The sequence below is a fragment of the Mastigoproctus giganteus genome, chromosome 3, assembly GCF_048544385.1.
Source record: "Mastigoproctus giganteus isolate SK-2022 chromosome 3, ASM4854438v1, whole genome shotgun sequence".
Classification (NCBI taxonomy): domain Eukaryota; kingdom Metazoa; phylum Arthropoda; class Arachnida; order Uropygi; family Thelyphonidae; genus Mastigoproctus; species Mastigoproctus giganteus.
In genome coordinates, this window is record NC_143577.1 from 208,620,164 (window position 1) to 208,632,787 (window position 12,624).

Below are 12,624 nucleotides of genomic sequence, written 5' to 3' on the forward strand. Positions count from 1 at the left end.
AATTAAGTTATCCTTGCCCCACTGGAGAATTACCTGAAGATCAGCATTTAAGCAATTGGTAGCAGATATTCAAAAGGTTGAAGCTGTTTGGGCAGGGCAAGGTTTCTCAAAATGGAAAAAAAAAACAAAGGTAAAGTGCAGCCATTATCAACCGACTGCAGGATGGAAGCCTCCTCAACAATTCATGCTGAGGGAAATGGACCATAATCTGCCACGCTGATCCAGTGTGGGTTGGCAGATTGATCGTATTCAGCAGTCAGGGGCTTGAAGCCCAGTCAACTCAAAGAGTGTGTGCTACTGCACTCCCGCTCCTGACCACTCGGCTACGGAGGCCTTCTCAAATGGAAAGTGGAGTGCAATGTGCTATCATCGGCAAAACTAAGGATAGGATTTCCAGTCAATGAAGAAGGTCATTAATATACAAGAGGAAAAGAACTGAACCTTGGGAGACACCAGCATTAGTGAAGAAGTTAGAAGACAGAGAGCCATCTACCACCACCCTCAGTGAGCAATCAGAGAGAAAACTGGATAACCAATTACAAAAAACAGTTGGCATACCATAAATAAGATGGAAGCCTATTTAGAAGACCTTTATGCCAAACATGATCGAAAGCCTTTGAAATGTCAAGAGAAACTGCTTGCATTTCACAAATTTTCCATTGAATTTGTCCATAAATGGATAACACAAGCCAGAATATCACCAATAAATCGACATTGTCGGAATCCATACTGGCGATCATTGATCAGATGGAAGGTTTCTAGGTAGTTTGTAAGAGTTGGCAGTTAATTTATTTCTCCATTACTTTAGAAAGAGTAGAAGTAATTGCAATGGGACGATAATTGGATGGGAGGGATTTGTCACCCTTTTTAGGAACTGGCTGGATAAGCGCAAATTTTCAAGCAGAAGGAGAAACACCTTTGGAATAAGAAAGTGAAAAAAAAGTGGCAAAGAACAGGAGTAAGTTCAGGAGCACAGGTTTTGAGACCAAGTGCAGAAATACCATCAGGACCTGGAGCTTTCTTAGCATCAAGATTCGTCAATATCCTTCTGACATGCTTTTGACAGAAGACCACAGGGGGCATTGAATGGAGTGTGTTGGGAATGGTGAGAGGTGTTTTACCAAGATCATTAATACATAATGTTGGAAGAAAAATGGGATGCTAGCAGGTCAGCTTTATCCTTGGCTCAAGTGACAACAGAACCATCTGGTTTTGACAGAGGTGGGAGCAGAGATGGGCAAAAGTTGCAGCCAATAGCTTTGGCAAGAGACCAGAATGCTCAGCTACCATTAGGGCCAGAAGCAAATTTTCTTCTCATAGCCTGTTCAAAATCTAGTGTGGAATGATTAATAACTGCTTTACAATTGTTGCGAGCTTTGATGTAGGCAGAAAATTAAACTGAAGAATTGTAAACAAGACAATTACGATATGCACCGTTCTTCTCTTGAACAGCCTTAGCACATTTATTGGAGAACCAAAGTTTAGATAGAGGACAAGATTTTAAAGTGGAGTGTGGAATAAAGGATTGCATTCCTACAAGAATAATTTCACTGACACGCTCTGAGCAAACACTGACATCAGAAGTTTTGAAACAGTAATCCGACCAAGGAAAGGAAGAAAAGAAATCTTGCAGGTCATCTCATTTTGCATTCTTGTAATGCCAAACAATACGAGGTTGGGAATATCAATGAGATAAAGGCTCCATTGGAGAAGAGACAATCGCCAAATTGTGATCTGAGGTGCCTAAAGGACCACTCACTTTGGCCGTGTACTTAGTAGGGTTGTTTTTGAGAATCAAGTTGGCTGTATGGTTAGGATTGTCCGGTATTCTTGTAGGTAAATGAACAATCTGTGCAAGGTCATTAGTAATTGCAAAATCCTCAGCATCTCTACCAGCTGGGTCAGTGTGACTAGAAAACAGAAGCCAGCTGGAGTTGTGAACATTAAAGTCACCAAGGAAAATTACGTCACTGTTAGGAAAGTTGGACTGAAGAAAGTCAAATCACAAGGAGAGGAAGTCAAAGAGCTCCGAGTGATTAGTGGAGTTGGGAGAACAGTAAAGACAGATGAATTTTACAGAATGAGGTAGATATATTTTAAGCCAGAGAAGATCAAAATGAGGAGATTCCAAATTACCAAATCTCTGACAGGGAATATCAGAACGGGCATATGCACAAGTACCACCTTTGAGGCAAAAGGAATCATATAGAGAATAATTTGGGCAACTGAGATGAGCAGTAGTTGAATCAACCGATAACTGAGATTCTGTCAGAAAAGGTACATGGGGTTTGGCAGACTGCAAGTGGAAATGGATATCGTTGAGATTACAATTGAGACCACGTATATTTGTGAAATGAACTAGGAATAAAAGTGAACACAAGTTAAACCTATAATTGTTTTATCGACAAATACCAGAAAATCTTCAGAGTTGAAGACCATTACCAATATATCTCCTTCCTATGAACCTAAATAATTATTTTGCTTAAGTTGATATTTATCTTCCAGATTGCAGTTTGAAAACAAACAGAAGAATGGTATATATTTATGTCACCAGAATAAATATTATGTATTGCAAAAACTACTTGGCAAAAACTGTAAGCAGATATTCAAGTATATGTAAAGCCATCATTTTCTTAAATGAAATAAACAACAAAATTATGTCACCAGACATAAACCAGATGAAATCCTGCAAATTCATCTGTTTGGCTAACCTCCTTGATTCAGATTCTATGTAAATCCAATGTTGAATAATGGATCTCAGTGTCTACAGACAGCTATTGTGCTTTTGCATTCCATTTAGTAAAAACAGCAAATACTGATGAGAAATTAAAATTGATAAATACATACGAAGAAAGGTCATTTAAAAAAATAGAAGTAAGGGAGAAAGAAGTTTGGAGAGTATGGAATTGTGAGCAATTTAAATAAATAAATGATTAAGGCAATGCACCTACACCAATTATGAAAAAAAAAAAAAATCTGCTGTTCAACAATAATTTTTGTTTATACTCTAGAAAAAAACCAGAGTTCTGGGAGTGGAGTCATTTTGTATTTAGAAAGAGACATTTTTTACATATTTCCTTGACCACATGTTTGTGGTGACAAATGCAGAAGCACTGTGTACCAAAAGTATTCTAAAAAAAAATAAGTAACTGCAAAAGGGCTCGTGGTGACAAATGCAGAGGCACTGTGTACCAAAAGTATTCTGAAAAAAAAAAAATAAGTAACTGCAAAAGGGCTTTTAATTAAAAAACCTAATTTGTAGTAAGTGCCACATTTGACCTGTATGACAGTATCAACCCTCCTGGGCATATATTTTCTGCCAACTTCCAGTAGGAAGTTCGATCCCATTCCTCCTGCAAAGCAGCTGCCAGAGCTGGTTTGAAATAAGGCAGTTTTGGCTGCAGCCTAACATGGAGTTGGAAGTCTGGGCTCTGAGCCAGCTAGTTCACCTTTTCAATGTCACTGTCCACAAATAAGCCCTTTATAACAGGGAACACTATCATGTCAACACGTGTTTCTGCAGCATTGTGACAACATCAGTAGCACAAAATTTATTGTCCAAAATGTCCAAAGTAGGCCATGAACTTCACAGATTCAGGCACTATCACCAACAGCCCAAGTGCAAATCAGCTGAAAGAGTCTCCATGCCATCAGAATGCCTCTACCATCATGATCAAGATAATACACTAACAGGAATTGCTCCTCAACCAGGCAATCTCCACACACACACAAACGTATCTACTGGAACAAAATATTGCATTGTGTAGCAAGATTTATCACTCTATAGTATCTTCTGCACTGTTCTGAAGTCCACAAGTATTGAGAATGATTTCACTCTCACTAGATTCGGAACCGCGACATTGGGCCTCAGCTTAGTTGCCCTGCCACTAAACACACGGCTATGTAGCCACTATGGATGTTCCTGTGACCTCTTGTATCTGCTCTGCAATATTTTCTATAAATGACATGTGCAAAGCTACCCACTTTATGATTCACCAAATATGTTTCCGTGTGTTTGGATGGTCATAGAGTTTATTTATTTATTTTTTTCACATTCAGGAAGATCCTAGGCGATACCTATGACCTTGCTGATTTTATATTCATGTGTTTTTGGGCTTCATATAACAAGCAAAAAGGCATACCACTTAAATCTTGTGGCTCCACCTATACACAAGGGGACTTCTGGTATTGTACACAATATTCAAATACACAACGTATTTGGAGCAAGGTCCAAATACTTCTTGTAATAGAGTGTATATGTTTCTTTAATATGAAAATAAGGCTGGATCTACAAATTATTATGAAGAAGTGGTCTAATCAAGAAATAGTTTTCTAGCATTTTAGGGTTAATTCAATTAGTATAAGGATGAAGCACTAAAAACCAAAGAAATTAATAATACTTACAATTCCTTCTTGGAGATCACAGTTATCAACTTCTTCATATGCAACTTCTTCCTTCTTACAGACAGTAATACCAAGTTCCATGGTTATTCGAAAGTTCTGCCCAGCAACTACCTAAAAATTTAGAGTTCCTTTAAAATTTTGAAAAGATAATTGTGCAGCCACATATATATCTGTACAATTTTGAACATCTGTTTTAATGAGGGAGAGAGAACTGACAAAATCAAATCATTTAACTATAAACTTTCACTTTAGCATGACAAAATTGTCCAATACTTAAAAATTGCAACATAAATTTGAAAATTAGAAATAAAAAATAAATAAATCTTTATTTCCCATCACGGCAAGTTGCCAGGGGTTAGTACAACAAAAAAAAGTAAAGTAATTTAAAGTGAAAATATTATTTATATTTGAATATACATATATTCAAATATCACATACATATATTCAAATATACCTGATTAAGCCCAACCTTATGATTCAACAATTATTTTTTTTTTTTCTTTCTTAAGCCCAAGAATGAAATCAATAGATCCATAAGCAGTTGAGGACCAGTGATCCAACTTTGGGTGACTGCTTGCTCTTTAATCAAGCAAAGAGGAAAAAAAACTAAGCAAGTATATTTACTCCTCATAGTGGGATAAAACTGTGGCTCTACTATGAAGCTGTGTTGGATACCATAGCAAGCTAAATGGGAATAGATCTACAAAAATGTTCAAAGTTGTATGCTAATAATAATAATTAAACTGTAATATCAAATTATGATATATTTATATATTGGTATTCTCATAAAAATAGGGTTTGACCAGGCTAATATACTATGTATGCTATTAACAAATACACTGTGTGGATAATGTTCTGAACAGGAGGTATGATTTTCATACCCTATCCCATTGTAGACAACGTTACATCAAAAGAATGTAAAATTGTCCAACATTTAAAAATTGTAACACTGATTTGAAAATCATAAATAAAATAAAAATATTCTAATAACACAAAATCTACATTACAATGAAATGTGGGAATTTCATTGCAATGAAATTTGGGAATTTGTTCATCTTGTGTGGTAACACACTTACACACATATCACTGTCTATCCAACAATGTCTATCAAAAATTTGTGGATTTTTGACTAAAAGACAGTCATTGTCTTACCTCATCCACCATATTCAATGGAACTGTACCCATTCAATTTCTTTCTATTCCCACATTTCATAAAAATGAGGAAAATATTCTGCACATTCAAACAGCTGTGACAGACTGTATATGAACAATACTCTTGAAAATGACTTCCAGAAACACAGGATTAATATAGAGGGACACTACTTCAGAAGAGAAAATGCCTTTAGTTCACAAGTACCTTCCATGATTTTTATAGGAACCATACCAAAACTTTTGTAACAAAAAATATAGTTTGGTTTGGTCAGCTTTATCCAAAAAGCATTTACTGAACACTGTCAAGTGCACCCCATACGGCACCTCCGTAACCAGGTGGGCAGAAGCAGCAGTGCGTAGCACACGCTTCTTGATTAGACCAGGGTTCGAGCCCGTGCCCACCAAATACGGAGGATGCGGAAAAGTCAGGGAATGACCACCGCACATCCCCGGAGCAATATGGCTTTAGTTGCTAATGCTCCTAAAAACAGCACTCCATACTGTAAATATGGATAAGAATGGAATAAAGAAAAATACAGCACTTGCTGGAACCAAAAAGAATTCAGTAATAACACTCTCTGCATGCCTGAATGATAATGCTCAAATCCAGTGCTTCCCCCCCCCCAAAAGGAGGAGCATCGTGTGCTCACTAAAGTACAAGATGTATTGCATATTTTTGATACAACAGTGCCTTTTCATGAATGTAAACTATACACGTGCCCTATGCATGTCTGCAAAATAAATTTTGTATGAAGGTACTTTTCCCTTCCAACATACTCAAAGAAAAACAGATATAGGACTAAATGAGAGGCCTGTGTTCTTGGGGAATTCAAGTATTGCACCTATGAACATTCCCATACATAGTCCACTAGTTTCTTTGAGAATTTTCATACACATTTCTTATAAACAAAAATGATTTCAAAACAATATCTATATAAATATCTTTATTTTTGTAATACATATATGATCCTTTTAATTTAAATATTGATTTTAAGATCAATAATATGTAATATACAATAGGAGTTACTGCTACTAGTTTACTTGGATTTTGTATGTTGGTTCACAGACTAGATTCTAAGATGGATGATGGGTTGGCTGCAGAGCAGAAGACAGAAGGTTATGATTAATGGATATCCTTCAGATTGGCATAACGCCAAAGTGGAATCCTCAAGGATCAGTTCTTGGACTACTCTTATTTCTGATTTTCATAAATAACATTCAAAAGTGATAGAGGGTGTGATATCAAAACTTATATATGCTGTAAAGATTGGAACTATAGTTTCATATATTTTAACTCTCATATCCCGAATGATGTTTGGATCGCTCTAGATTATATTATTTATCCCGATATTCCACTCACTTTCACTTGCTTGTTCTTCTAATCCTTCATGAGTTATTCCTAAACTATGGAGCAATGTGGCCTTAGTTGCTATTGCTCCTAAAAACCAAATAACAAACAAACAATCCTAATCTATTTATCTGTATTCCTAGGTAGTTAAATTCCATTATTTGTTTTACTATTTTTCTTCTAATTCAGATTTGAGTGGTTCTTTTGGTATTGTTAAGCTCTTTGCTTTTCCTATGCATTTGTCATATTATTTTCTTTTGCTTTTTTATTAAAATAACGTAGCATTCTTTGCAAATCAAATTATTTTCGTTTTCTGCCATTTGTACAACATCATTCGCATTGCAGATTATACTTATTATTTTTTTATTTTTTGTTCTAAATCCTTTATGCAATTTTCGAATAATCAAACTCGTATTTAATTAATAATCTTTAAAAAATCCATCATATCGCGCTTATATGTGTGTCAGTTGAAGTAATATAATAACACGCATTACTCCTAAAAATAACTATTTAGTACACTTACCAACTAAGGTAAAATTTAATTTAATTCAATAAAAAAAGTTTTACAAACCTGTTTTTTGGCTTTATGGATTAGAACCATCTTGGCATGGTACTGTGTCTTAAATTCATGACTCACTTTCTCGGCTGCAAATCTGGCAATTTCTTGTACATCGCCGGAATTAACATCAGCATCTTCCCACTGACCAGCAGCGAAGACACCAACCAGAAAAGCTAAGAAACAAGCAACAGTACGACTCATCTTGAACTCTTCTGAAAAAAAAGGTAAACACCACAGGTCACATCATGCTTATATAGGCGCAATGTACGCTTGCGCCACCTATAGTTCATAGTATTTTGCACAAAGTCCATAAAATGCTAATCATATAAAACGACAACATCAAGAGCAAGGGGCACAAAAAGCAGCTGGCAAGATTACACGCCCCACCGTTTAAGCACTACGACACTATACGGGAAGATAACAAATATTGCTTAAAGATAACCTATTGAGATAAAAAAAATCGCTTCTCACTGTATCTTCTTTTGAAGGCTTCTACACTGCTTAGCGGTCGCCTTGCAGTCCCCCTTCTCCATTGTGGTATGGGCATTTTGCAGTGGTATGGGCATCCATTGGACATGCCCATACCACTACAAACATCGACGCTCCAGGCGATCCGCCATATTTTCTCGCAAATTCAGTCTCTCCATGATGGACTCATTTCGAACTCTTTAAAGGCGAGACACACGTAGACTCCGTCGTAAATCATCCATCTATATCCTCAAGATTTCAGAAGCTGTCAGATTACTAAACTTTACCATCCTTTCTATTCCTCCTATAAAAAAGGGGCTCACATCTGGTGAGTATGGACATGGCGCACCTAGGATCTTGAGCTGGATATCATCATTCTTCTCTTTCTTGGTGATTTTCTTCTACTTTTGACTGACTCTCTCTCTCTCTCTCTCTCTCTCTCTCTCTCTCTCTCTCTCTCTCTCTCTCTCTCTCTCTCTCTCTCAGGGTAACTCAGAAATTTTTTTTTTTGGCTGGTGCAGCATAAGCCTCAACTTCCTTGCACTATATGGCTAGTAATAATAATAATAATAATAATAATAATAATAATAATAATAATCTCCACTGCTCTTATATGACTCCTCTACCTCTCACTTAATGTCCATCCTTCTTCACCGTACGTCAAAACACTCTCTACTATCATCTTTTTGTTTCCTCTCGAATGTCACAACTCCACAACACACTATTCAGCTCCCTAATAACAGTGCGGGCCTGCGTAATGCGATCATCTGCATCTTTCTCACACGTTCCTGACTTATGAATAATAGATCCCAAATATTTGAAGTGATCCACTGTCTTGACTTTACAGACTAAGAGGTCTAAGCCTCTTGCCTTTTCCACTAACCATCACATACTCTGTCTTGGTAAAATTAACTTTAAGACCTCCCATAAACATCAACCAATCATGAAGTCAATGTTATTCCGATCCTGAGCAATTTTCACATGGAAGTCAGCGAATAATAGTGAATGACTATCCCCAATCTCAATTTCCATAGCCCACATGAAGCTTTCTAATGTGCTAGTACTACATAAAGGTAGATCATAAATAGGGTCGAGTCGGTAATATCCAGCATCCTTGTCTCAAGCCTTTGGATGTTGCAAACTCAGCCGATGTGTGTGTGTGTGTGTGTGTGTGTGTGTGTGTTTTTTTTTTTTTTTTTTTTTTTTTTGATTTGGTAGTTGTTGGCGCATCGGCTTCTGTGGCCATATTGCACCTCCCAAGGTTTTTGCAGTACTTTGATCCAAGCCCGAGGCGGGAATCGAACCCGCGACCTTTGGGTTGCCGGGCAGGTACTTTACCCACTCGGCTAGCCCGGTCGGCTGTGTGTGTGTGTGTGTGTGTGTGTGTGTGTGTGTGTGTGTGTGTGTGTGTGTGTGTGTGTGTGTGTGTGTGTGTGTGTGTGTGTGTGTGTGTGTGTGTGTGTGTGTGTGTGTGTGTGTGTGTGTGTGTGTGTGTGTGTGTGTGTGTGTGTGTGTGTGTGCTTTAAAAACAGGGAATTAAAACATTATAATTAACAATGTGATCAAATTCCAATTAACTGCTTCCCACAGTTGAAGCAAATTGGTTGGCTGTGGATCTATACTCACAAGAGTTCATTGCATCTTGTCCCACAAATGCTCAGTTGGATTGAGATCTGGTGCGTGTGGAAGCCACTGTAGCAGGCTGAATGAATTCACTCTCAGGTTTGTGGTACCAGCTCTGTACAGTTCCAGTCTTGTGCCATGGCACATTATCCTGTGGTAAAAACCCATTCTCGGAGATACGCTGCAGCCAATGCCACCAGTTCACAGATAACCTGTGAACTGGTGCACAGATGTGTACCAAACAACCCACACCATTGCATCAACCTGCATTGTTGATAACAGGCAGGACAGGACCACTGACTGGTGCTCTTTTCGCGATATTGTAATTCTCCCATCAGTGTGTAACCTATAGAATCGAGAATCGTCAGAGCAGGAAACGGTCTACAGTCCTCCATTATCCAACGTTGTTGTTCGTGGTGTTCATGAACCCACTTCAACCGTACCATCTTTTTTTTTTTTTTTTTGTGTCTTTGGTTTGCTTGTTGATTTGCCTATAATCAATTATTTCGATTCTTGAAGCAATCGCTTATTAATCATTCGACTATGCCCATCATTAATAAAAACACAGCTGCCATTCTGACCATCCGTGAAGCCTCTTCAATTAAGTGATTAATGTGGGTGCCTGAGAGGCACCATCGAAAAAATAAAAAATTTAACTCTTCAATTTGATTTTGCAGTCAATTGTGTTTGCTTTCAATATGGCGTTATTTGATTTGAATTGACTTTTAATTGATATTGTAATTATTGAGAAAACGACTAAATTGGAAATGCCGAAAACCACAGGGCTGGCCTTAGGCCAATTGGGCCAAATCGGGTACCGCGCTTGGCAGAAAAATTAAAATTAAACGAAAAAAGAATAGATGGAAAAAAAAAGAGAGATAAATAAAAAGAAAAAAGAGAAGGAAAAAGTTTTTTTTTTAAGTTAAAGGACTCCTGTGAAACCGGAAACAATGACTTTTTTTACAAATGTTTAGAAAATATGATTAGCAAGTCTGTATAATTTATAAAGGTTTGGAAATTTTGGCCATTGTCTAGGTCAGTGGTTCCCAAACTACTGAGATCTACGGACCCTTCAAAAATGAAAAAAAGTTCGCGGAGCCCCTATATATATATGCATGTTTCTGTATGTGTGTATATATGTATGAAGACTGGGTTTTTTTAAAAAAAAATTCAAAGTTTTATGTTTAAAACAACTGAACTTTATTCTTATTTTTACATAAATATATAATAATAACTTTATTTATCATCAATTTGCTATACATAGAACGAATAATTTGACCAATTCCAGAAGATCGTTTCGCAGGCCACCTGGAACCCCCAGGGGTTCGAGGACACCCCTGGGGGTTCTAGCAAGACCAGTTTTTACGCATCCCTTGAAATATCAAAAGTAATTAATTTTCACACATATATATCCCACTTTAGGCCAGACATCAAGTGGGGTATACTGTAATAAAGTGACCAGATCCTAGGTATTCCTTTGACTATAAATTAAATATATATACTTCTTTGAATTAAACTTATAAAATAAAATATCACACTTCTTAAAAATATATAAAAAAAAAAAAAAAAATATATATATATATATAGTCTATATTTGGTTTGTTTGTTTTTTTCACAGAAAGGCTGAAATTCCGTATACGGTACCTCTCGTGGTAACGAACAGAAGGTTGAGTGAAGGACATGAACTGAGAAAAATAGTTGAAATTAGAAGGGGGAAAAACACTTATTGAAGGGGTCATGGTTTTAATCGATTTTCATTTTTGTTTAGTGAAAAAAGGTTAGGTTATGTCTGTGAAATAATAATAAAAATACATGTATGTTTCTTTTAACAGTAAAAACAAGAGAAATTAAATAATATAATTAAATCTATTTTCCACTGAATGAATTTTTCTTAATAATTCTTCATTATTTGCTATTTCTTCGTAAAATTCTTCTCAAGAATTAGCAAAATTGCACTTGTAGTATTGCTTTCAGCGTTTCTACGGTTAGCTGTGTTTTTGTTGACGTCCACAACTTATTTACTATTGAAAAATAAAATAATACACTTTCATTGCATATTTTTAATTTATGTTAAAAGTACTATATTTTGTAATATTTTGTTTCTATGATTTTATACTAGATATATAAACATGAACTATCTCGTTTTCTACAATTTTTTTTGTAGTTATATGTACTTTCTTTGTGGTTTATATTGAATTAAATTCTCTGTAGATATAAACGAATATTCGTACGCTTCTTTTTCTTTGATATTTTTGTTTTGCTATTTTTATTGCATTATTTAAATTATTTTATTAATAAATATATGCAAATCGTAGACAGTTCCAATGTAATTTTTATAAATTCATAAAGATTGAAGGGGCATAGCAAGGAAGGTGTAGAGGGTATTATATCCCCGGGTGGCGAACTTCAGTGGCTCAAACTGAAGGAATTATCTATCACAATCAGGGGCGCCAGGAAGGCATGAAGCCCCAGGCGTTGACGACCCTAGCTTCGCTACTGAAAGATTGACCAACCTGCATATAATGGGAACGACTTATAACAGTTTTGCCCCAGGCATAGGGGTGCCTGGGGCAGTCCTATGGACAGTATTGTCGTTAAAAATGACAACACTGTCCATAGCCAGACTGTTATGCGACAAATTTATGCAAATCATTTGCATTTTGTTTGCCGGGAACCAATGATACAATGGAAAGGGTTTTTTCGGTATTAAATAAGTTGTGGACGTCAACAAAAACACAAATGACCATAGAAACGCTGAAAGCAATACTACAAGTTAAGTGCAATTTTGATAATTCTTGTGAACAATTTTACGAAGAAATAGGAAATAAGGAAGAATTATTAAGAAAAATTCACTCATCGGAAAAATATATTTAATTATATTCTTTAATTTCTCTTGTTTTTATTGTTAAAAGAAGTATGTATTTTTATTATTATTTCACAGACAAAACCTGAATTTATTTCACTAAACAAAAATGAAAATCGATTAAAAACATGACACTCCAATAAGTGTTCCCCCCTTCCAATTACAACAATTTTTCCAGTTCACGTCCTTCACGCAACCTTCTATTCG

The 12,624-nt window shown here is 36.2% G+C and overlaps 1 protein-coding gene across 1 annotated transcript in view; it reads right to left on the reverse strand.

Annotated features, from left to right (window-relative positions):
* Positions 1-7,745, reverse strand: part of LOC150088640 (cathepsin L-like) — a 98,695-nt gene extending 90,950 nt beyond the window's left edge. Inside the window, exons 1-2 of the mRNA XM_090369601.1 lie at positions 7,476-7,745; positions 4,405-4,515 (exon numbers count right to left, since the gene is read on the reverse strand). Of these exons, the coding sequence (XP_090225727.1) occupies positions 4,405-4,515; positions 7,476-7,664 (300 nt within the window). The 5' untranslated portion in view covers positions 7,665-7,745. The remainder of the gene's footprint in view (positions 1-4,404; positions 4,516-7,475) is intronic.
* Between the last annotated feature and the right edge of the window lie 4,879 nt (positions 7,746-12,624).